This window comes from Eupeodes corollae, chromosome 2 (genome assembly GCF_945859685.1).
Source record: "Eupeodes corollae chromosome 2, idEupCoro1.1, whole genome shotgun sequence".
Classification (NCBI taxonomy): Eukaryota; Metazoa; Arthropoda; class Insecta; order Diptera; family Syrphidae; genus Eupeodes; species Eupeodes corollae.
The window spans coordinates 39,550,253-39,574,575 of record NC_079148.1 but is presented as its reverse complement, the minus strand read 5'-3'; the positions used below and the strand labels follow the sequence as shown (position 1 = coordinate 39,574,575).

General features: G+C 31.0%; 1 protein-coding gene across 1 annotated transcript in view; it reads right to left on the bottom strand.

The window, feature by feature from the left end:
- Positions 1 to 12,008, bottom strand: part of LOC129944870 (mucin-17) — a 121,686-nt gene extending 109,678 nt beyond the window's left edge. The window contains exon 1 of the mRNA XM_056054532.1: positions 11,377 to 12,008. Within this exon, the coding sequence (XP_055910507.1) occupies positions 11,377 to 11,385 (9 nt within the window). The 5' untranslated portion in view covers positions 11,386 to 12,008. The remainder of the gene's footprint in view (positions 1 to 11,376) is intronic.
- Between the last annotated feature and the right edge of the window lie 12,315 nt (positions 12,009 to 24,323).

Genomic DNA, 24,323 nt, shown 5'->3' with positions numbered 1-24,323 from the left:
AACCACTTAGACGAACAGTGATTATTTAAAACATTAGCTGGTGACAAAGCATTAGATGAATAACAAGATACACTACTTAGCGGGATATTTTTGCAGTCAAAACTGTGTTGAACAAGAAATGGTGGATTAGTAAAGCAATCCAATGGTTCAAAAAACATAAATCTTGTTTTTCAATAATGACAAGCTTATGGATGCCGAACCAATGTCCGAATAATTCTAAGTCATGGTTTATATCCGAAATCATATCTAGAACAGTGGTACTACAATACACACAAGCTATGTCATCAGCAAAACCACAGACTTTGCCTTTAAAGTTAAGATTAAAAATACTATTAACATAAATAAGGAACAAGGTTGGACCTAAGACTGATCCTTGTGGGACACCTACATTAATATTTTTGACATTACTGAAATTATTGCCTATTTTGACCATTTGTTTTCTGTTTTTTAGATAAGAAGAAAACCAATCCAGCATAAAACCCCTGAAACCAGCTTTCTCCAATTTTCTTAATAATATCTCATGGTCAACAGTATCGAAGGCTTTCTTGATGTCAATATATAGAGCAGCGGTATACTTTTTTTGGTCTATACTTTTATAGATAAAACTACAGTGAGCTTATAGTGCATTTTCTGTAGATTGTCCAGCTCTAAAACCAAACTGTTTAGAGTTGAAAAAAGAAATGCCATCCAAATAATTAATAACCCTACTTTTAACAACTTTCTCGAAAATTTTTGAAAAACTGGTAATAAAGTAATAGGTCTAAAGTTGTTGGCACATTTCTTATCAACTTTTTAAGGAATAGGTATAACTTTAGCTATTTTTAAACTTGACGGGAAATTACCGAGAAAAATACTTTTGTTAAATAAAAGAGATAATATATCAACTATTTTAAAATTAACCTTTTTAATAAAAAAAAAATTAAAAAACTATTAGATGTAGAAGAATGAGAACTATCTAAACATAACAGTCGTGAAGTCCTCGAACTGGACGGAGTCGAGTGCCTTCGGTTCAGTAGGACTGTTTCTGATAGTTAACGAAGAGATAGGGTGAGGCAGGAGAACCAATTTTGGTGGCTTCAAATTGAGAATGTTATTTAAAGTTGTCTAGGGCGTTTGGTCGTGGCCAGCTTACATAGGTTTAAGGATTAGGTTAGGGACAGTCAGGTCGGCAATAAACAAAGATTATTAAAAAAAGCTTACCGTGGCTATTCTAGTTTTTAAGCAGTTTTAAGTATTTTTAAGTAGTATTATTGGTTTTGGTTAATTTTAAATAGTTTAAGTATTATAATGGGTTTCGGTTTTTTTAATTTAGTTTCAAGTTTTATATAAAATGAAAAATAATGATAAACATAAAGATACCAAGTTTTTTCTAAATTTTCTTGGTTTTAGATTAAGTTCTTGTTATTTAGCAATAAAATAATTCTTAGGTCGAAAGGCAGCAGTTATAAGATAATACATTAACTTAAAGCACCCGCATAGGGCCAGTACGATATTTTTTTAAGTTTTTGTTTGTCTAGCTTAAAGATAGATTTAAGATTTTGATAATATAAAAAAAAGTAGATTGGGATCAAATTACAAAAATGCATAATCTTCAACAAAATATTATTATATTCATGTTATAAATTATATATTTAAAACCATCCCAGTGTCAATTTACACATTAAAACATTACAGTGTTTGCGTTTAATTATAAATGCTTGCAAACATTTTTATTTTTTACAGATAGCAGATCTGACAGTCAAAGATATTTACCACCTTGTCTGTGAAAAATGAAAGCTGCTGCTTTTGAGTGTTGACTCCGCGCCGGCCGCTTAGTCGAAATCAAATGAAAGTGAAAAAACATACATATATATCTACCTACATACTTATAGATGAGTTTTGCAGAGTGCAGTGTGTTGCTTTATTTGTATGTATTATATATTTCGTTTTGCATTTTGTCATGCGATAAAATTAATAAAAAAAAATTAAATGTTTGATTTATTTTGCAACATTGATGACAATTGCACATTGAATAATTTATTCATAATATGGAAAAATTTTAAATTTCTCTTTGGATTTTAATCTACATAGGAACATTGAAAACTATCTAGTTTATATATTATTTGATAGATTGTGATGGTAAAAAGAATAATTTAAGGTTGTATGCTTTGAATTTTAGTATTCGTTTCTTAAAATAAAAAAAAAAACATCAAATACAGAAAAACAAATATGACAAAACAAAAAAAAACACTCATACGCCCCAGTGAACTAAAAATATATGTTCTTCATTTAGAGAAATAATTCTGAATTCTTATTTTGTTTATTGAAAAGGATTTGTCATTCATACAAATATAAATTTTCATGATTATAACTAAATAAAATAAGAATTTAAAACAAAATGGAGTATACCAAATATTTATATGTTAACATATTTTGTTTAATACAAATTACTATCTCTATGATTACCTACTACTACTCTTGTGTTTTACATTATGACGAGCATTATGACGAGAAAAAAAAAGACTAGTCTGACTTGAATACTTAAATATTTTCATATCATTATTAAATATCCTGTTCATAAAATGCAAGTAACAAACGGCCTTGTACTAAAAAAATCAAAATAAGTTAAGAATTTACATGCATTGTATTTATATTTTTTTTTTAGAATATATAAAAATGACATAAAGTGAATATTTAAAATCACCTGAAGCATTTTTATTTTGACTCAATCGATAATTATCAATCAAGTACAAGGTTGTCTGCAAAGTATAAATAACCTCAAAAACACCGAAACAATATTAAGCGCAACCGGCTTTTAAATTAACATTAACATTTATATGAATTTTCTTTTCTTCTCTTTTTTGGCCTTACAACAAAATTTTACTGTCATTGGGTTTTGTTTTTTATGCATTTTATTTTAATTAATTCTATTTTTTATTACATTTATATTTTGTTAGTTGCATAATATTTATGTAGGTACTTGGAATTTTTTAATCGAATTTAACATAATATTTCACAAATTTTTTGGTTGGGTGTTAAACTGAAAATAACGACGAAATAAAAGTGATTTTAAGATGATATTGAAAAAAACCTTGATAAGACTCCCTAGCAACAGGCGTAAAAACCATTCCCTTTGAAATTCGAGAGCCTTACTTTTTATGTCCTATAAAGTGTATGAATCTGTTAATGAATTGTCCATTCAAAAGTTATAATTGCGGAATGTTTGAATGAGTTTTTATACTATAATTCTAAGCGAACAAAATACTTTGAAAACCTTAAACAATCGATATTTTAGACCGAACTATTGTTATTTCTGATAATGTGTCTAAATTCACTTCGATTTAACTGAATACGCACAAATATTTTTGAAAGCTTTTTACATTTTTCCCAAACATTAAGATATAGACGATGCTAACTACTCCCTTAAGATTTTAGTAAAACAATTTTAAAAAACATCCAAATAAATCTGCATGTCTTGTGTTCGAACATTTGTAAAGGATTTCATACGTCAAGAAGTTTTTTCTGGGTCAAATGAATAGGTACAACGATAATTTAATCGTTGTTTATAAGCGCTTTCAAGTACTGTATAGGTTAAATCGGCACTTTTGGTGTATTCAGTGAAATTCAATTTCTGATATAAAATTTAAAGACCAATGGGTAGATCTAAAAGTTAAAATCGACTTGATTAGACACCAAGACCCAACTGGTCGTGCAACTGGTAAAATTGGGCAAAGTCTTAATAGCTTTTAATGTAACTTAAAAAAAGGAAGACAAAACATAAAGAGTGGTTAACAGCATTGCAAAAACAATAGCTTGAAGACGAACAATTATAAGATGTGAATCAGATTCTTCTCATTCCGGGGCAAACATAAAACAAAAAATTAGCATTAAAGCAAGTCGCTCAAAAGTTTTAAGAGTTATTATAATTCGAGCCATATTAAACAAATTAATCCTAAGAAAAAAAAAACGAATCTTGAAGAAAGTAGAAAAGTTATGAGATTAGAGTTTTTCAAAACTCGAATAAGTTGAAAAAAAGAATGGTATCACTTGTTTTCAGACGAAAAACTAATTAATTTCGATGTCCCTGATGGGTAAACATTTTATTTTCACAATTTGAGATTGATCAAGTTATTGTCAAAGTTAATTTTAATAATCAATCTGAAATCATATTAATTATCAGTTACATTCCTCCAAAAAGTTCGTTAGAACTTTACAAAGTTCATGTAAACAATTGTTTATTTTATTTATCTAAAATTAAAGACATCAAAGTATAATGATTCTTGGTGATTTTAATTTGCCCAACGTTGATTGATTGATTCGGATGACCTTAATTTAGTTCCATTTAATGTAAAATTGGATTATGAAACCTAGGTTGTTGACTCTTTTTTGTGTCACAATCTAATCCAGGTAAATTATTGTAAAAACGATTTGAATCTCTTGTTAGACTTAATTTTTGTTGATAATGAGTTAAAAATATCCGTTAGTAATTCAATTTCTCCTATTGCTCCGAATTCAATACATCATAAAGCTTTACCTAATTGTTTTGAATATATGGAATATTTTAAAAATACATTTTCTAATAAATTTAAATTAATGTACCACAAGGCTAATATTCAGGGATAGTGAGTTGTATGTCTCAATTTAACTGGAATTCTTAGCTTAATTATTCTGATTTATCGGTTTCATACAAATTTTTTACTGACTCTTTGAAAAGTGCAATTAATACATTCGTGCCGAAATTGCCTATTAAATGTAATTCGAAACCTCCATGGTTCAATAAAGGGTTATGTAATCTTAGCAATAAAAAGAACAAAGCTTGTAAGCTATATCGAAATTCATTAGATAATTCTTTTCTTAAATGCAGCTATACCCAATTGGATAGAGAATTCAATGTTCTAAATAAGTTTCTTTATAACAATTATAAATATTCAATAGAAAGAGAATTAAATCTTAATAATAAAAGTTTCTGGTCTTTCATAAAGAATAAAAAAAGATGTAATGGGTTACAAAAAAACAATGCAGTATATGGGTGACACATACTCCGATATTGCATCTATTTGTAATGATTTTTCAGCTCATTTTCAATCAAATTATACTTCTCCAAAGGGATATCCTTTACAAACAATTAATTCCGAAACTCCATTAAGTATTGCATTTTTGAACATAAGTGCAAATTAAGTTGAAAATGCATTACGTAGTTTAAGCTGCGATAAAAGTGCTGGTCCAGTTGAAATTCCTCCAGTTATTTAAAAAAAATGTGCATCTGCTCTTTCTGAACCTTTAACAATTATTTTTAATAATTCTCTTTCTAAAGGAGAATTTCTCTCTGAGTGGAAGAAATCCTTCAATATATCAAACTATCGACCGATCTGCAAACTCTCAGCGATACCTAAACTTTTTGAAAAGATTGCATACCATAAATTATCGTTTTGGTTCAAAGAAATAATATCGCCTTACCAACATGGGTTTGCGGGGGGAAGATACACCTCCACAAATCTTGCTCTATTTTCAAATTATATCCTCAATAAACTAGAAGAAAGTTTTCAGGTTGATGTCATCTACACAGATTTTGCCAAAGCGTTCGATAGAGTGAATCATTTGATACTAATATCTAAACTAAAAAGCGCAGGTTTTCACTCTGCTATGCTATCATGGCTTTTTTCCTACTTAACGAAACGTTATCAAATTGTTTCCATAGATAACATTGAGCCTCCTCCTTTTTTTGGTAACCTCTGGCGTACCGCAGAGGTTAAGACCTAACGTTTTTTAAAACTCACACCGCCTTCTTTTTGCGGACAATCTTAAATTCTTTAAAAGCATTAAATCCTCTCGCGACTGCCATCTACTCCAAGACGATCTTGATTGTTTAACTAATTGGTGCACCATTAATGACTTGTTTTTGAATGTCTCCAAATGTCAGTGTTTTACTTTTTCGCGTATTGCCAATCCAATCAAATTCGACTACAAAATAAACAATAATATTCTAGAAAGAGTTTTTGAAAAAAAAGATTTGGGAATAATATTTGATTGTAAATTAAACTTTATAAAACATATCGAATACATCATTGCAAAATCTAACACCATGCTTGGTTTCATAAAACGTAATTCATCTGATTTTACTGATCCCTATACTCTAAAATGCCTGTATAATGCTTATGTCAGATCTATATCAGAGTATGGATTTGTTATATGGAACCTTCATTACAACATTCATTCTACTAGAATTGAAAATGTTCAAAAAAAGTTCACTAGGTTCGTTATTTGGAAACTTGATGTAAGCTAATTGATATTCAGTCTCTCGAATACCGTAGAAAAATGTTGTCTGTTTTGTTTGTAAGTGATATTTTGTCTTCTCGTATTAATTGTTCTTCGCTTTTGTCTTTAATTGATTTGTATGCTCCAAGTTGTCCTCTGAGGACTAGATTTTTATTTTTTGAAAGCGATCATAGGACAAATTATGCCAAAAATGAGCCAGTAACTCGCTGTGTCCGTGAAGTTAATCGTATTTCTTGTGTTTTTGATTGTGACTTTTATAGTAATCGTTCTACCCTTAGATGAAATCTACAACGTCATTTTATAATTAATTTTTGAAATAAGCAAAATACTATGTACATATTCCAAGTAGTCTGTAAGATATTTTTGTCTGATTGATGAATAAATAAATACTAAATACTAAAAATTAAATCTGTTTTAAAGCTCCATCATTGACGCGAAAAATGTTTTGTGATATGGAGAGCTGTCAATTATTATGGAACAGTTAACGTTGGGGTAGTACAAGTAGCGCGATGGTTAGTGCTATGGACTGTGAAGTAATGGGTCTTGGGTTTCATTTCTGCATGTGCCACTTAACTTTTTTCCCGGGTAGTGCCTCTTACGAGGAATTGACAAATCCTCCAAGAGTAATTCTTGTCATGAAAAGTGCTTTCTCAAATTAGCCGTACGGATTAGGCATATAAACTGTAGGTCCCTTCCATCTCTGACAACGTTACTCGCAAAAAGGATTGGTTGAGAGTTGTAAGTCATTAGGCCCTGGTTCTTCATTAACTGTTGCGCCAAAAATTACATCAAAAATTACTGCAGCTGAGTATAATTGAATCTTGAAAAGAAATGTTACATCAAAAATTACTGCAGCTGAGTATAATTGAATCTTGAAAAGAAATGTTCCTAAATAATCTAACTTTTTTTTTTAAACCATAGACCTGGCCACCTACATAATACATGCCTAAACAGAGAAGCAAAATTTGCCCTTCTTTCATTGACTGTCGTAGTCAACTGATCTAAAGTTAATGATGGTGTTTGTCAGATTAAAGAAAAAGAATCCTGAATTTCTACAAATAAGTTATCGTTTAGAGAAATATCGTTGAAATATATTAAAAGGCTGTAGGATTCATACAAGAACTAATTTAGGAAATGATTAAAAGTAAAGATTTAAGTACCAACTGTCAAATTTACAGAAATTTGTTTTATTCCAATCCAATAATAATTTTAATATTTGTAACTATTCAATTGATTCAAAAAAATATTAATTTTTTCTTAGTAGAAAGCTTTGCCAGTGGGCGCAAGAAAAAGTAAAAAACTTTTCTTAACATCTTAAGGGTAGCAACAGCAGTACAATATCCATCAGTATTTTTTAAAAATGTAAAAAGTATTTTTAAAAATGTGTGCAGTTCAAGCGGAGTTTATGTAAAGTCAATTTATTTAAAATATCCAAAGATCGAGATAATAGTGTCTTACCTATTTTGTGGAAATAATGAATATTATTATTTGGCGAATTTCTAAAAAATTCTTCCAAAACCACTTAAAACTTAAGTTTTGCAGATGTTGGATTTCAGTTCCTCGAACTCATAAAGTGTCTTATTAAGAGTAAAACAATACGTTAAAATGTTGATCCTCGGCATAATATAACATTTTAACATTGTAACATTTTTCACACATTTCACAAACTAAATAAATAAATTTATTGGTCTACCATAACTTTGTATGGAAACTATTGGGCCAACAACATGATTTATTAGCGGAAAACCAATATCAAATGTGTAACAAATGTTGTTGCAAGAAAAAATGCAATCAACTGCAATCAAATACTAAGTATATCGATCACCTTAAGACAATTCAATTAAAATTTAAATGATACATAATTGATATATTTTTTCCGAAAGTGACAGTAAATGTTCAATTATTATTGTAAATTATATTTTTTTTAGGTTAATCTGTAGAAACTGTTGACAAGTCGCGTGCCAAGTGTTTTGTTTTTTGATATAACATATTTTTTCGAACGGAAATATATCATTTATGTGTAATACAGAAGTTTAATGTTTTAACTTGTTTTTGCTTTTAGTTTGTGCCTCATGATGTTAACGGCTTTAACTAACATTTAAAGCTCAAAGAAAATTTCATAAATCAGAAATCCGATCTTTAAATTGATGAGGCAGAATTATTTATTTAAAAGGCATCACAATTTGTTTAGTTAGTTTAATTTTGACTTTAATTTCTATACTGAAATATTGCAACAATGAACATAAAAGTTAAGATTTGTTGTTTTCAGGATAAAATAACTTTTTTTGTCCTTGACTTAAGTCACAAGCTATCATTTGACATCAAAAAAGGCGCAAAATGTCAAATCATTTACATTTAAAAACATCTTGTTGATAATTTTTTCTACGAGAGCTATAAATTGCAGCCTAAGGGTGCTGAATATTAAATCAATGCTTTATATGAATTGTTTTATAGCTTAAAGACAAGAAAAATTAATTTCCTGATGACCAACACTGTAATACAGAAAAATTATGAAAAATAATTCAGATTTAGTAAAGTGCTATTCCAAAGCTTCAATGATAGTTGGATAGAGATAATGTTGTCATTAATTAAAATTAAATTAAATTGAAGCAAAATAGATTGAAAACTGTATGGATGCATCAAAAGTCAGTTTTGAAGTCTACCATCGACAAAATGTCAAACAATAATTCTAAGCTGCCAACTCGTTCATTGGGTTCTGTATTTTAAGGCTTGATTAGATGGAAACTGTGGCGATATATTTTGAAGGCAATTAAATTTCCAACAGAAATATCTACTTTTTAACCTCAATGAGAGTGTTTATATTGAAGGCGACTTAATTTTACGTCTCATTATTTTATCTCTTTTAAGTTTCATGTTAAAAAAAAAAACAAATAAGGAAGAATCTAAAAGATTTTGAAGTGTTTTCCAAATAGGAGGTTTTATAAATAAAAAAATAGGGAGCGCAACAACTCGAAGAGAATCACAGTCTTGTGACTTACAACTCTCAACCATTTTTTTTTGCGAGTAATGTCAGAAATGAAGAAACCTAGAGTTCATATGCCGGACTATTTTGAGAAAATGTTTTTCAAGACAAGAATTTCTCTTTTAGGATTTTTCAATCCCTCGCAAAAAAAAAACTTTAGATGGCACAGACAGAGATTGAGCTTAGGACCTCTGGAATGATAGTCCTACGCATTAATCACGGTACTCGCCACTTGTACAAAAGATTTAATATTGATATTAAAAAAAGGGTTGTTAAAGAAACCAATTAATGTTTATTTAATTGTAAAAAGGAAGATATGACGTTAACAACTGTAAATGGCAGCCTTGGCTACCATTTAATCCATTTCATTAAATTTGCCCCTTTGCATCTGAATGTTATCGATTACTTTACAAATTCCATCTTTAAGGTTCTTAATCATAGACTTTATCTTTCAAGCCACTATACAGAAAAATGTTTAAAGGTGTTAAATCACAAGACCTTGGTGATCAAGTGTGATCATCTTTTCAAGAAATAACACGATCATCAATCTTTTCTTGCTAAACTGCAAAATATTTTTCTTTTTTGTACTGAATTTAAACCATTTAAATTGTAAGTGATGGCATAGTTTTTATTGACCAAATGTTAAAAAATGACAGCACCAATTTTTACCTGAAAAATTACATAAACTACTACGTTGCAACGTATTTAACACAGATTGACATAACTGCTTTCTGGGAGCCAAACATACAATTTTTGCCGTCGCACAACCCGGATTGCATGAGTGCTTTTGAAGACACGTTGAACATGACTTCAAACTTATTTAAACCTAAATTTCTCTGAAATAAGTTTCGAGTTATTAGAATTTTCCCACATTACGACACCATTTTAACACCATGCTATAATTTCAACTCTACATTTTTATTCAATTCGAGATCAGAACTCGCCCAAAACCTTACCTAAATTAATACTTTTCGAACTTTTCACTTACGAGTTCGGTACACCAAAAGACACATTTTTTAGTCATGTTGAGTTGATAAAATGAAGAAGATTTCAGTTTAGTTTGAAATCAAAAAAGACCAAATTTTTCTATTGTTATAAAATAAAGTTCAACAACAAAAAATTGCACAGCAACGACCTTGGTCAAAATCTCTTCTTCTTTTTTCTGTCTAGTCAATGCTAAATATAAGCTACAATGTCAAATGACTAGTCTTAAACAATAAACAAGCAATCCTTCGTTTTGACTTAAGATACTAGGCCAAACCTCAATCATTCTGTCGCTTATAGGCCACAAATATAATGAATTCATACCAACAAAATACCTAATTCAAAAGATTGAACAAAAATATTGTGTATGTTTTGTTGTTTAATTAGATTATATTTTACGCATAAAACTGGTTTCAAATAAAAATAAAATCAGCAAGACCCAAGTTTTACAAAAATAAATAAATACAAAAACAATTCGAATGAATGTAATATAAATCAACTTGTGTAGCTATATCGCTCAATGCAAAACACAAAACATAAATGGAAAATGAAAGTAGTTTTGCACTCTCGACTTTACCAACTATATTATATATAGCAAATTTAACAACCTGGTATGGCATTATAAATGTTTTATACTTTTGCAGCATCAAGCATCCAGCTCTTCAATTTGAAAGATGTTAAGAGTGAGCTTCATTGCGGCAGCGGCGGTATGTAGCATCTCGCTAAAAGACCCCCTACCCCCCCCCCAATCTCTGCCTGTTTCCTTTCAATAAAATAAAAAAAAATACTTCAACCTCAAAACATATGAAACAATAATATCAGCATCAATCCTCAAGTGCCTTAATGCCCCCTCGTTCAACTAAAAGCAAAAGCTTTTCGAAAGAGGAGGCAAACGAACTCTATACCTTGTACAACGAGTGACTACTATGACTTCAACAACAACGAAGACGAGATGATTGCATTGTATAACCTACCTTCTGGGTTAGTAGCACTTAAAGATACAAAAACGGATTTGTATCTGGATTTATTTTTGCTTTTCGCATTTCTCGGAAGCAATCATACAGCGAAATGGGTTCACATATGATGTACGAGTAAGAGTGCATCATGTAGAGCTACCTTTTCTATAATAGATACTTTTTATAAGTTCAACTTACCGGAAGCATTATTGCAGCAATCTCGTTAGTCCTTTTCGAAAAGATGATGAATCTTCAAAATCGAAATCGAGAAGATTTGGTAATCTCTGATTTTTTTGTATTTAATTCCAAAAAATTGATGAATTGTTGTCAATATTATTCTAAGAAAAATTAACTAAAACTTTTTCTTTTTATTCGAAATTATTCCGAGCACACGCGAAGTTTTTGAAATTTTTATTCACTTTTACTTTTTAACAAGAATGAAAAAAAAAATTATATTTAATACACTATCACGTGAAGTACCATGAAATTCCGTTCGATGTTGAGTTATTTATGTCGTGCTGGCAAGTTAAAAAGTAATGTCTTCAGATACTTTTTTTTCTATACTTATTTTAATTTAATCCACGTATCTTTGGTGAGACAAACTACTTGTATGCCTTTTTGAATATTTATCTTTTCTTAGTTTTTTTTTATTTTTTTAAATATTTTATTCACCCGAGTGAACCAACAATTCCATTCAAGAGACACCGATGCACTGATTTTGTTTGCCACCTTCAACCATCTACCACAGGTGCTAACTATGCTTAGAGCCACGGACACGGATGGCTGTCGGTCGCTGTTGCCATCTGATTTGAGTGGAAAAAGATACAAAACCACATGTAAGAATCCATAGTTACCAAACAACCATCGATGAGAGCTAAAAAATCCAAGAGATAAATATCAAATTCCACTCGAACAAAGATAAAATGAGTTAACAGAGTTTTAACAGAGCAATAACAGAACGAGTGAAAAGCTAGTTTTTTCAATGAAAGAGAGGAGAATTCGATGGATTTTGCTGTGGGTTGTGGGGGTGGTTGGGACTATTTGTTGTTGATGTTGTTTTAAACCGGTAAACTGTTGAATGCATTATGCGTCTGGAGTTTAAAACAACAAAAAAACAGCACAACACACAACACTTTTCCAACACCACATATTTTTTTCGTTTTAGTTGTTGTTGTTGTTGTGTCTCTCTCGGTTAGTGGAGGAAAATATGAGAATCACTTTTAAGTGCATTGGAGCAAAATACTTTAATGAGATATGAAACAACACTCATGGCTTTTTGATGAATATTGTGTTGTTGCCGTGTCGCTCGTCGTCGTCGTCGTTGTCGTTGGTTCACGCAAAGCACGACACAGATGAAGACGTTGAAGACTCTGAAAATGTTTTGATTAGTTAAGTTAAAAAAAAATAATACAGAGATGAATGAAGATGATGGTGCTTTAAGTTTAAAATGAAATCTTTGAGTTGAATGTTGAAGTTTTTGTTTGAAAGTGAGATGTAAGGCGTAAAGATTTATTTCGCGCCAAATTTTGAGAAATTCATCTCTCAAAGTGTTGCGCGTCTTACAGACAAACACCTTTTGACAACACAAACAAAAATGTGTATGAGACAGATAGGTTTTCCTATTAGGAGATTAAATATCATCACATTCATTGAGTTTAAAGTAAATAGAATTATGTGCTTCTATTACGATTACGTTCTTTTATAATATGAAGGTGGTTTATGGGGGTTTAATTGCAATAAAGATTTATTCATTCTCTTTAATAAGAGTTCTTTTTTTTCAAATACTAACAGTACTTGTATTGTATGTAGTTTGAAATAAATAAAGTTTTCTAATGAAATAATGAATACTGATTTGGGTTTCTTTAGATTTAGGTAAAAACATGAAATTAATTTAAATATTTTAGACAAGTTAAATCAAAATTAATTAACCCTTTAAATATATCAATGAATAATTAATTAATTGAAAATGCATTCGTTCGAATTAAAAAATACAAAAAATCTTGTAAAAAATGTAAATTTTAATATCAATAATGCATTGCAACATCAATAATGGATTTCTCATCAAAAAGAGTTTAAAGGACAGAATAATAAATGTACGATTTTTTAGTGAAAGGATATGTAGCCTATGTTTAAAAATACAAAACACAAAAATGACGATAATTCAGGTTTATGACCCGACCAAAACCGCAACTGACGAAGAAATTTCGAACTTTTACAATTTATTAGACAAAGTATATAATGAAACAAAAACGGAGATAATATATGTTATAGGAGATTTAAACGCCAAGTTAGGGAAACAGATTGACAACGATGAAGAAATAATGGGACCATTTGGATACGGATGAAGAAACAAAAGAGGAGACCTACTTATAAAGTGTCTGGAAGAGACGAATCTCAGATTTGAAAATTCTTTCTTCAAAAAGAGAGAAACACGAAAATGGACCTGGATTCACCCGAATGGGATAACAGAGAACGATTTTGATTTAGTTCTAACAAATAAACTGGAATTTTAAATTTGATAGTGATACCATAGGCTAGTAAGATCAAAAATAAAAGTGGACCATAATACGTTGAAAAGGAACAAACAAACACTTTGGATTCCAACCGAAAATATTGAAAAATATAATGACATGCTTAAGAAAGAAATAAGACTTAATATATCTACAAAAAGAATAAACGAACATTTTCCAAATACATATGATTCATTAGAACAGATAATAAAGAACTCGCCGAAAGTTTCAATCATGATTGCTGTTACTCCAAAACCTTATAAATTAATGGATGACACTAAAACGCTGATAACCAGAAGAGATAACCTACGAAACAAGGACAACTTATCAGACCAAGAAAAAAACGAACTAAGATACCTTCGGAAAACCATAAAAGAAGATGCGAAAAATGATATCCAAACATATAACGAAACAATGATAAAGGATATATTAAGCAACACAAAATCTATTAAAATGGCAAAATCATTTCTTGACAACGGAAAAGAGTGGATAACATCAATTAAGAACAAAAATAACAACGCTATTAATAGGAGAGATATAAATGAGTCTGCTACCAAGTTTTTCGAAGAACTTTTCAAATCGACAAAAGATGATAATATATCGTTAGCGAACAGTTACTCCTAATTAAATACTGTTAGACTTTTTACAAAAACAGATATTGAACAAGCAATTGACGATCTAAAGACAGATAAGTGTACAAGAAATGATGGTATTGTAACAGAAAAGCTCAAATTTTGAAAACAACCAATTTCTACAATCTTAACCACGATTTTTAATGACATACTTATAACACAGCAGATTCCAACACAATGGAAACAAGCTACAATTACGCTTATCCAAAAAAAAGGAAATAAAGATGACATAAACTACTGCAGACCAATAAGAAGCATTTCTATGATATATAAAATGTTCTCCAATGTATTGTACACAAAAATTAAGGACACGTTAAACAGAAATCAGCCAAGGGAACAAGCAGGATTCCGAGAAGGTTTTTCAACAACAGACCATCTACAAACAATGAACCAACTAATTGAAAAAACTAATGAATTTGAAAAACCTTTGTATCTTTTATATATTGACTTCAGTAAAGCATTTGACTCAGTAGAACATGACGAAATATGGACAGCCTGACAAACCAAGGAATTCATCCTACCTTTATAAGGACGTTGAAAAATATATATACAGACAGCGTGGAGAGAATAAAAACCGAAAGAATAGGAAGAGAAATAAAAAGAGGCGTAAGACAGGGGGATCTAATGTTACCACAATTATTCTCTGCCATACTGGAAGAAATATTCAAGAAACTAAACTGGGACAATAGATATGGAATAAATATTTGGGGACAATATTTGAGCAACCTTAGATTCGCTGATGACATAGTTCTCATTTCATCAACTTCCGGACAAATACAAAATATGCTCATAGAATTGACAAATGAATGCAAGAAAGTTGCACTTCATATCAATAAGTCAAAAACTAAGATAATATCTAACCATATTAAAGATGACATAATGCTGAATAACGAACACATAGAATATGTAGAAGACTATACTTATCTAGGACATTAACCAAGAGAAAAAAGAAGTTTCTAGAAGCATTACCAATAGTTGGAAACAATTTTGGACAAATGTTACAATCGAATCTAAGGGACGAAACACGAAAATATATACTAGACACTGCTATTCTACCTGTTATGACGTATGGGTTACAGACTATATCCTTGACTTCAAGTTTACTTGACAAAATAAGAATACGCCAAACCAAGATGGAAAGAAAACTACTTAACCTACGAATTAGCCAGAGAGTGAGAAATAGAGAAATAAGAGGAAGAACTGGTTTAACGGACGTGGACGAGCAAAACTCCTTAAATGGAATTGGGCAGGACATATGTATATCTAGAACACAGGACCAAAGATGGACAAAAATCATTACAAAATAGACACCACCAGAAAGCAGAAGACCAATTGGACGACCGAAGAAAATATGGGCAGACAATTTGTTTAAAGAAAGTCAAAGTTAGTACAATGGCGCAAAAGATAGAGATCTTTGGACAACATTGGGGGAGGCTTATGCCAGATCATAGAATTTTGACATGCATCCATTTATTTATTCAAACTTTGCTCATATATATTAAAGTTGTTTAAAACAAAAATTATGTCAATTTTATATAGTAATTAATTCAAAAGAAACAGACAAATGTAAACAAAATTTAAATAAATATTGTACAAAATATCAATAATGGCAAATAATAATAATACATTTCAGACAAATGTAATCACTTTCTCTCCAAAAAGTGCAAAAAAATCGAAAGAACAATCCATCATAATTTTTTGAAGTACATCAAGAGCAAATTTAACATCACGTTTGAAAATTGTGGGCCTAAATGGAAAAAAAAACTATGTGTTTTCAGAGAAAAGGTTTTTCAAACAAAAGAGCTGACGTGCAAACTTTAACGGTGTTTAAGTTAAAAAGCTGTTCAGATTTGGAGCTGATTTTTGGACGACCAATGTAATACCTACACAATAGATAATTCCAAGGTCAATATTTCGATAAAATTTTACGAAATAGCCAAATTGCTGTTGCCAAAAAATATTTATAAAAATAAAATTAAAAAGCATACAAATTACTTAAGAAAGGTTAATAATAGACTTGTAAATAAGTTTCTGGACATATATGTATCCGAATGGAGCATACAGATGCAAGCAGTTAAGCAAACTCTCACATTCGACGGTTGACTAAAAAAAACAATACTAAAACTTGGTAAAACTTTATTTTCGACTCAAATAGCTTTTCAAAAATTAAAAAAAATTGTCTTCAAACTTTTTTTATTTCACAGAAAATATTGTTTTCGATATTCAGAAGTTTTTTTATAAAAATCCAAAAGTCCATTTTTTTTATAAAAAAATACAATCTCCAAGAAATAGTACGCAAACTTGGTAAAACTTGATGTTCGGTTCTTGATATCTCTCAAATTAATTTCATTTATCCAATTTGTAAAAATTTAAGAAATGCTACTAAAATTGGTAAAAATTTGTTTTCGATTAAAAATCTTTTTAACAAAATTAGGTTTTCAAACTAAACTATTTCTTTATATGAAAAATATTGTAGGTAATTTTAAGAATAGTTCAACTAACAACTTTTTTAACCCAACACGAAAACCTACAAACTTTTAATCAAGACAAATTGACAGACGCGATGGGAAGTTATCATTGTGGGTCGAATCCCAGCCTCTTTTAAATTATAAGAATGATGCCAACTTTCTTCAAAAATATATCTAAGAAATGTTTTTAGACTCAGTTGTACAACTCCAAACGACACAATTATATTCTAGAATGAGATGCAGGGGGTCCTTAAACTCTAATAGTTTTCTTTTTATGAATCCGTTCCTGAAATCCTGAAGTTAATATAAAAAAATCATTTTAGTATCGGTCCATTACCTACTTACAGCATTGGAAGCAGAGGGTTTCAAGTTGATTGCCTATGCTGACGACGTTGCGATATCCCTTTCTGGGAAGCACCCCCAAGTTCTCTCGGAACTCCTACAAATAGCCCTAAACAGGCTAACTAAATGGGCTAAGCAATGTGGATTGGACGTCAACCCACACAAAACAAAATTAATACTCTTTTTGAGAAGATATAAAATTCCTCAGATTAGCCCACCCAAGATTAGAGGAATACCATTAAGCTTTTTCGATCAAGCTAAATATTTGGGCCTCATTTTAGACAAAAAACTAAATTGGAAGGCAAATATTGATGAAAGAGTATAAAAGGCTACTGTAGCGCTTTTTACTTGTAAAAAGGCCATAGGATCATAATGGGGCTTCTCCCTAAAAATAATCCACTGGCTATACCCTTCGGTAATCAGGCCGATACTCATTTATGGAGCCGTCGTATGGTGGACTGGACAAGATGGTAAATCTAAATAAGCTCATCAAAGTCCAGCGGCCAGCAGGTATGTGCATCACAGGAGCACATCGCTCAACACCAACCGCAGCACTGGAAGTGCTTTTAAACCTAAGACCACTTGACATCTTCTCCAAAAAGATGGCTGCCAACTCATGTGTAAGGCTTAGAGCCGACTCTCAATGGACCAGTAACAATACTGGACATACTACTATTCTAGACAGTTTCAGATCTATCCCAGATCGCTTAGACTATACCACCCCAAAAATGGTATTCGATCACGGAGTTGGAAGTGGTATCTATTCAGAATAACTGAATCTTAGTCTATCCTATAGACTTCCCAATCAATGTAGTGTATTCCAGGCCGAAGTAATGGCGATTAAAGAAGCACTATCCAAGCTCAGAGAAAACGTTATATCTTGTAAGGATATACGAATCTTCTCAGACAGCCAAGCCGCTCTTAAATCTCTTGCGTCTGTCTCCACAAACTCTCAAACAGTCCACCATTGTCGATCATCTCTGAATGAGATGACGAAACAGTTTAACATTCACCTCATTTGGGTGCCGGGCCACAGAGACATTCCGGGAAATTGTAAAGCCGATGAGCTCGCTAAAAACGGAACACTTCTGCCTCATGTTAGACAAAAACATAACATAGGAACAGCACTTGATACATGCAAATATCTTCTCAAGCAATATGCTCTAGAAACAACAAATGCTAGATGGTCACACAGTACCACCTGCCTAGCAACCCAACAAATATGGCCAAGTATTGACTTAAAACGGTCAAAAGGCTTAATACCACTAAGCAGACAAAGTATAAGCTCTACAATTGGAGTATTAACGGGACACTGCCTCCTAGTAAGACATGTTCTGAGGCTAGGGGTCTACACAAATGACTTCTGTAGAAGCTGCATGGACGAGGAGGAAGAGGAAACACCTTCTATGTATATGTCCAGCACTCTCCATTAGAACGAATAACTTCCTCGGTAATCCCTTCTTCGATAACACCAGTGAACTGGCAACGATTGACACAAAACGTCTCTCTAACTTTATTAAAAGTACAAAATGGTTTGCTTAAATTCATTACTCTCCCATGAGTAACCTCATTAGTGGTATCACAATGGACCCTTGAGGTCTACGTGCGTCAATGACATCTGGACAGCCACTCCAACCTAACCTAACCTAACCTATAGGTCCATTAAATCCATACACTTGAAGTTTCCCTAGGAGAATATGTAAATTAACGATACTAAAGGCTTTTACGAAGTCTGTGTTAATACCATGAACTTGTTTCAGACTGTCCAGAGCATAAATGCAAACATTTGTGAATTCAACTAGATAAGAATTAGCAGACCTACGTTTCCAAAAACTATGCTAATAGTTACTCACATGTTGCTTTATAACGGACTTAAATTAATCTTCAACAAGGCTGTCAAAAAGCTTTGCTAAGTTAATATATCTGAGTTTCCGACATTCCCCAAATTTATGTTTGTTTGCTATGTTTTTTCCACGAACTATCACTTTTTAGCCATGTTTTTAATAAATAGAAATTAATATTTCACAAATAAGTAAAGGATTAAAATGTTGGAACAATTTTGTTTTATTTTTCCCATATAAGTTGTACCGGCATTGTTCGTTGTTGTACTCTTATCTCCGTTAACAATAACATTCCAGTTAAATTCAAATAAATTTAACAATATACAAAAAGATATATTGTATTGAATTTCGCAAAGTCATGATTACCATTCAGATAAGAAAAAAATGCGTTTTATTCTACATTTTATTCTTGTTATTCAATTAAACATATAAATCACACACCATCGCATAAACCAACTTAACAACATTCCGTCATTATAGAATATTTTAACAATTTCATGCAGGTGCTTTCCTTAAAATATATGACTCAATAAAACAGCAAGCGGGATCATTGTCTTTGCATACATTTTGTTGGTCACTAAGTACTTAGCGTAGGTATCCGCTAACGTGCATCAATCCACTCTCCCACTCCACCGCTCAACAATAATAACTGCATTGAATAATAAAAGTACTTTGTTTCCAAATTTGGCATTTGGCAGTGGCGTAACAAAATAATAATGTAGTTTGTTGATATGACTGATAAAATGCCTAAAGCCTCTAACTGTCTTGTCAAGTTGAGGTATTTTCAAGTTTTATTCTGTAATTAGAGAATAGCCTAACATTATGAATTATAAAATATTTTGAATCTATCTTTAGGTACATACTCGTACGTTTTTTTAATGTTTGTTAATCATTTAAAAAAAATACATAATAAACGTCTTACTAAAAGGTTAACTACAAAAATCATTTTTTGAAAAAAACACCAAAAGTTCAAACAATCGTTATAAGGATACCGGTTGGAAAAAAGGTCTAATGAATTTAATGTAAAAATGTCAATTTTGTCGTTCTAAACATTGTACACAAAATGTCAAAATATACTCAAGATGGCGTTGAAGAAGTCTGTGATTTATTCACAATTCCTGTAAAAAAATGGAAACACTAAATTGTAAAATGTTCCCTCGTTTTGTTATGAAATACCCTGCTGCTCTGCGAAATAATAAATTGGACAATTCCACAAAATTTCTCGCAGAAATTTCTTAAAATACTTAATTTTGACTTGTCTATTGTTTTAGTTTTGAACTGAGAATTTCATTAGCTGCGTTTTATTATTGAAAATCATCCATATGGATTCTCTGTAAATACGTAATACCTTTGTATATGAAAACTGTGCGAAAAGGGCTCTAAAAAAGATGAGTGGGTGGTTTTATAACCATAGCAATTTTAAAATGTTGGTTAAAATTTCAGTTGACACAAAATATCTCACGAAGCAATAACGCTAGAGACTTGAATTATAAGAAATGCTACTAAAATTTTTAACAATTCGGTTTAAACTAAAAATTTCGTTAAAATAGATTTTGAAATCAAACTATTTCATCATATGCAAAATATTGTTGGTAATTTTAAAATTTTTAAGAATAGTTCAACTAATAACTTTTTTAACAAAACACGAAAACCTACAAGCATTTTTATAAGAAATCAAATGGCATTAACGTTTTTGAAAAGAAAATTTTTAAACCGGTGGTTCAAAATCACCAAGGTGCAGAGTTGGCTTCGCTAGCAATTTAATGCCTTAAATATTGACTTAATTTAAAAAAAAATTTATAAAATAATAAAACTAACCTGTTTTGTGTGTCATCAAACAATTGTATTATTAATAAGGTGAATTTTAAATTAAATCAATATACACGCATAGAAAATCATTTCGGGAACGCGCCTTAATTTACAATCTTCAACAACAAGTCCAAAAAATAATTGAAAAATTTAAGATATTTAACCCCGTTCATTACTCAATACACCGTATTTTTTATACTATGTAGTTTTAGAGCTGATACTAAAAGTTTATTTATTTTTAACTATAAAAATGCAAAAATAGTTTGTCGATCAAAAATAATTTTAAGTAAATCCAGCCATTCGGTGTCAAACGTAAGTCGAGGAAGAGAACAATAACAAAGCCGGCTGTCAGAGTATTTTTCGTCAAAAAAATTATATCTTAATGTTAAGTACCTTTCTATTCATTATTCGTAGAGCGTATATCAATAGTCCGTCATTCCGTGAACGTATTTATTATATTTAATAATTGATGAAATTCTTTTTTACTACTCGAAATAACAAAGAAACCTCGAATATGTTCCTATTGGCAAAGTCAATTCGCATTTAAGATGGCCGCCCTATAATCAAAGGGCGCGCGCTCTTATTTGAAATCGTCATTTCGTGAACGGTCATTTCGGACATTCCCGGACATGATTTGACGTATTTTTCTTTAAAAAGATTTTGTATGTATTGTCTTCATTATTGCTTATTTAATATAGATGCACTATACAACCATATTATAAATTAAAGCTTAAATTATGTGCTTTGTTTTGTTCTTCTTGATTTTATCAAACCTAGAAAAACGTTTCCGAATTGATGGTTTCTATAAGATATTTAATACCAACAAATATTTCTAATAAAGTATATAATTCTGTGCGCTACCCTGACAAAGTTTAATCATATACAAATTTCAAAATAGTATAATATAAAAGCCATCATTGTAGCTTCCAATTTTATTTTGTCATAAAACCAATTTTGAAATTGTCAACCTTGGTGATTTTGAGCCAGGTATATTTTTCAATCCTAAAATTTAGAAATTATTTTTAAATAGACTAGGTATAGGATTTTTTTTCAATTTAAATCATTACTTCTAAAATTGCCTCTACCTACTGCACGTAAAGAAATAAAAACCCGTTTCAAAATCTTGGCGGCCAAGCTATTGTACTCTCCCATTCTGCTTACAACCTTTGACACCTAATACTTAAAACTGCTTTTTCAACATAACTTATCTCGGGTGATCATCATTAAATGTTTGCTTTTTTCGTAAATTTGTCTTGGAGTTTAATTTTATTATTAGTACCTATATTTTAAAACAGTAGTTAAACTTTATGTTTATTCCAAATGTATAGACAAATTACCCCAAATTTAAAAACTTTGCTCTGACAGAAATAAAATGCATTTGCTAAAATTTAGATATGCTACGACTGAGACAAAGTCATCAAATTTATATAGGTATGTACAATTACAAAGTCTAATATTTCTCTAAAAATAAAGATCTAAACAATTACAAAGTCTAATATTTCTCTAAAAATAAAGATCTAAACAAAGTTTATGTATGTTTAAAAATGGGCCAGGGTAGGTTTATTAAAATAAAAGAAAGCATTTCCTTACATCCTTGATAACTTACTATTGTAGATAGATTATAATAAATGCCTACATATAGCATAATATCATAAGAACTTAAGTAAAACTGTCTTCAAATTTGTCCTTGAAACACTTTTTTGACCGGATGTTATAACTACCTAGGTACTTAATAAACTCAATTATTTGTATTAATTTTTAAAACAAAAGATTTTAAAATTTCCTCAACCCGTTCAAAAAATTCACTACCATTAAAAAACGTCCTAGCTAAAATTTCTTTAAATTATGTTTACTATATTTTTATATGTGTACAAAATTTAACATGCATACAAATATTTTATTTCGCTATAAATTGTCATTTGTCAACAATTATGTAACCGGCTTTTCAATTGCATTTAGTATCAATCAACAAATTTGTTTATTAAAAAAACATCGTTCTAAGACTTTGAAGATTTAAACTTCTTTATGCTCGATTTGAAAACAAACTTTAAGAAAGGATTAGGCGATCAAATTAAAAAAAAAATTATTTATTATCTGTTATTTCATAAAAATACAATACCTACATATTATTTGCTTGCCTATAATAGTTCAACTTATAATTCCCTAATACAATTCTCAAATCATCAAAAATATAAAATCTCAACCAAGAATATAAAATTTCTCCACGAAATCGCAATTCACCTGCTTTTGTCTTATCATCTTTGTATAGAAAGTCTACCGTTTTGCGTATGTAAAAATACAACCAAACCAAAATACAAACACAAAGAAATAAATGTGTATTCCCCTCGCAATTGAGAACTAGGGCCTTGTGGCTTACAATTCTCACCCATTCTTATGTACGAGAAATGTTCTCAGGGATAGAGGGTACGATTAATTTAAAAAAGGATTGTTCATGAAAAGCTTTACGCTTGGAAGATTTGTCAATTGCTCACTAAAGGCAGTACCCGTAAATACAAACTTTAGGAGTCGCAGGCAGGGATTGAACACAAGACCTCTGGCATAACAGTCCAACGCATTAGAAAGTTTGTTGTCAAAAGTGGCAATGTAACTTCTACCACAACATTCTTAATTAAAAACGGTCTTCAACAGGGAGCTGTGAATTCGCCGATTCTCTTTATGTGATAGGTAGTCTTACAAAAGCAATTGCGTACGCCGACGACTAATTGCGTACATAACGGCCCCAAATATTGGGGGGATGTTAAGAATTGTCTTGCAGCGTGCAAAAATTGGCGCAAGATGGTCATCGTTGATCTTCACGGGCAGCCATTAGCGAGCAAAAGTGTAGTGAAGTACCTCGGTATCTGACTAGATCAGTATTTATATTTCGACAGACATATAAATGCTACTCTGATCAGCGCAAGAGGAGCCTTGGCTCTGACGAAAGGGCTGTTTTACAGCAGTCGGTTTGACCCCAGTGTGAATGATTGACAGTTTCGCTAATTTACTACGTCAGAGGACAAACCGTGGATAGGCGACTCCTGTACAATCGGGGCATCATGGCACAAGGCGAGCAGAGCTCCTTCGGTTCAGTAGGGCTGTGTCCGAACGGGACCGAACTGATAGGGTGAAGCAGGAGAACCAGTTTTGGTGGCTTCAATGGGGACTTTGTAGTGGGTAGTCGGGATGGGGTTTTAAGCCTTGGCTGGCTTACATAAGGCTTTTTTTATTGGTAAATTTATACCCAGCGCAGCAAAATCTTACACACTAAACAACAACACAAAAATAGTGCGGATAAATTAGGCAGTACAAATAGTGCATATAAATAGTTCAGATAAAGTTTTGGAATGCTTGGAATAGAATGACACTTCATCCAGGTCTAGAAGTATTTTTTACTTAAAGGTTGGCAGGATTTTATTATTTGGGGATGCGTTAGTATTTTTCTTGGGCTCTGTTTTCACTAGAATAAAAATAAATTAGTTTGAAATATTAATTTACGATTAGACTGTCAACGTAAATATTCAATGCGTCGACTACTTGACAATT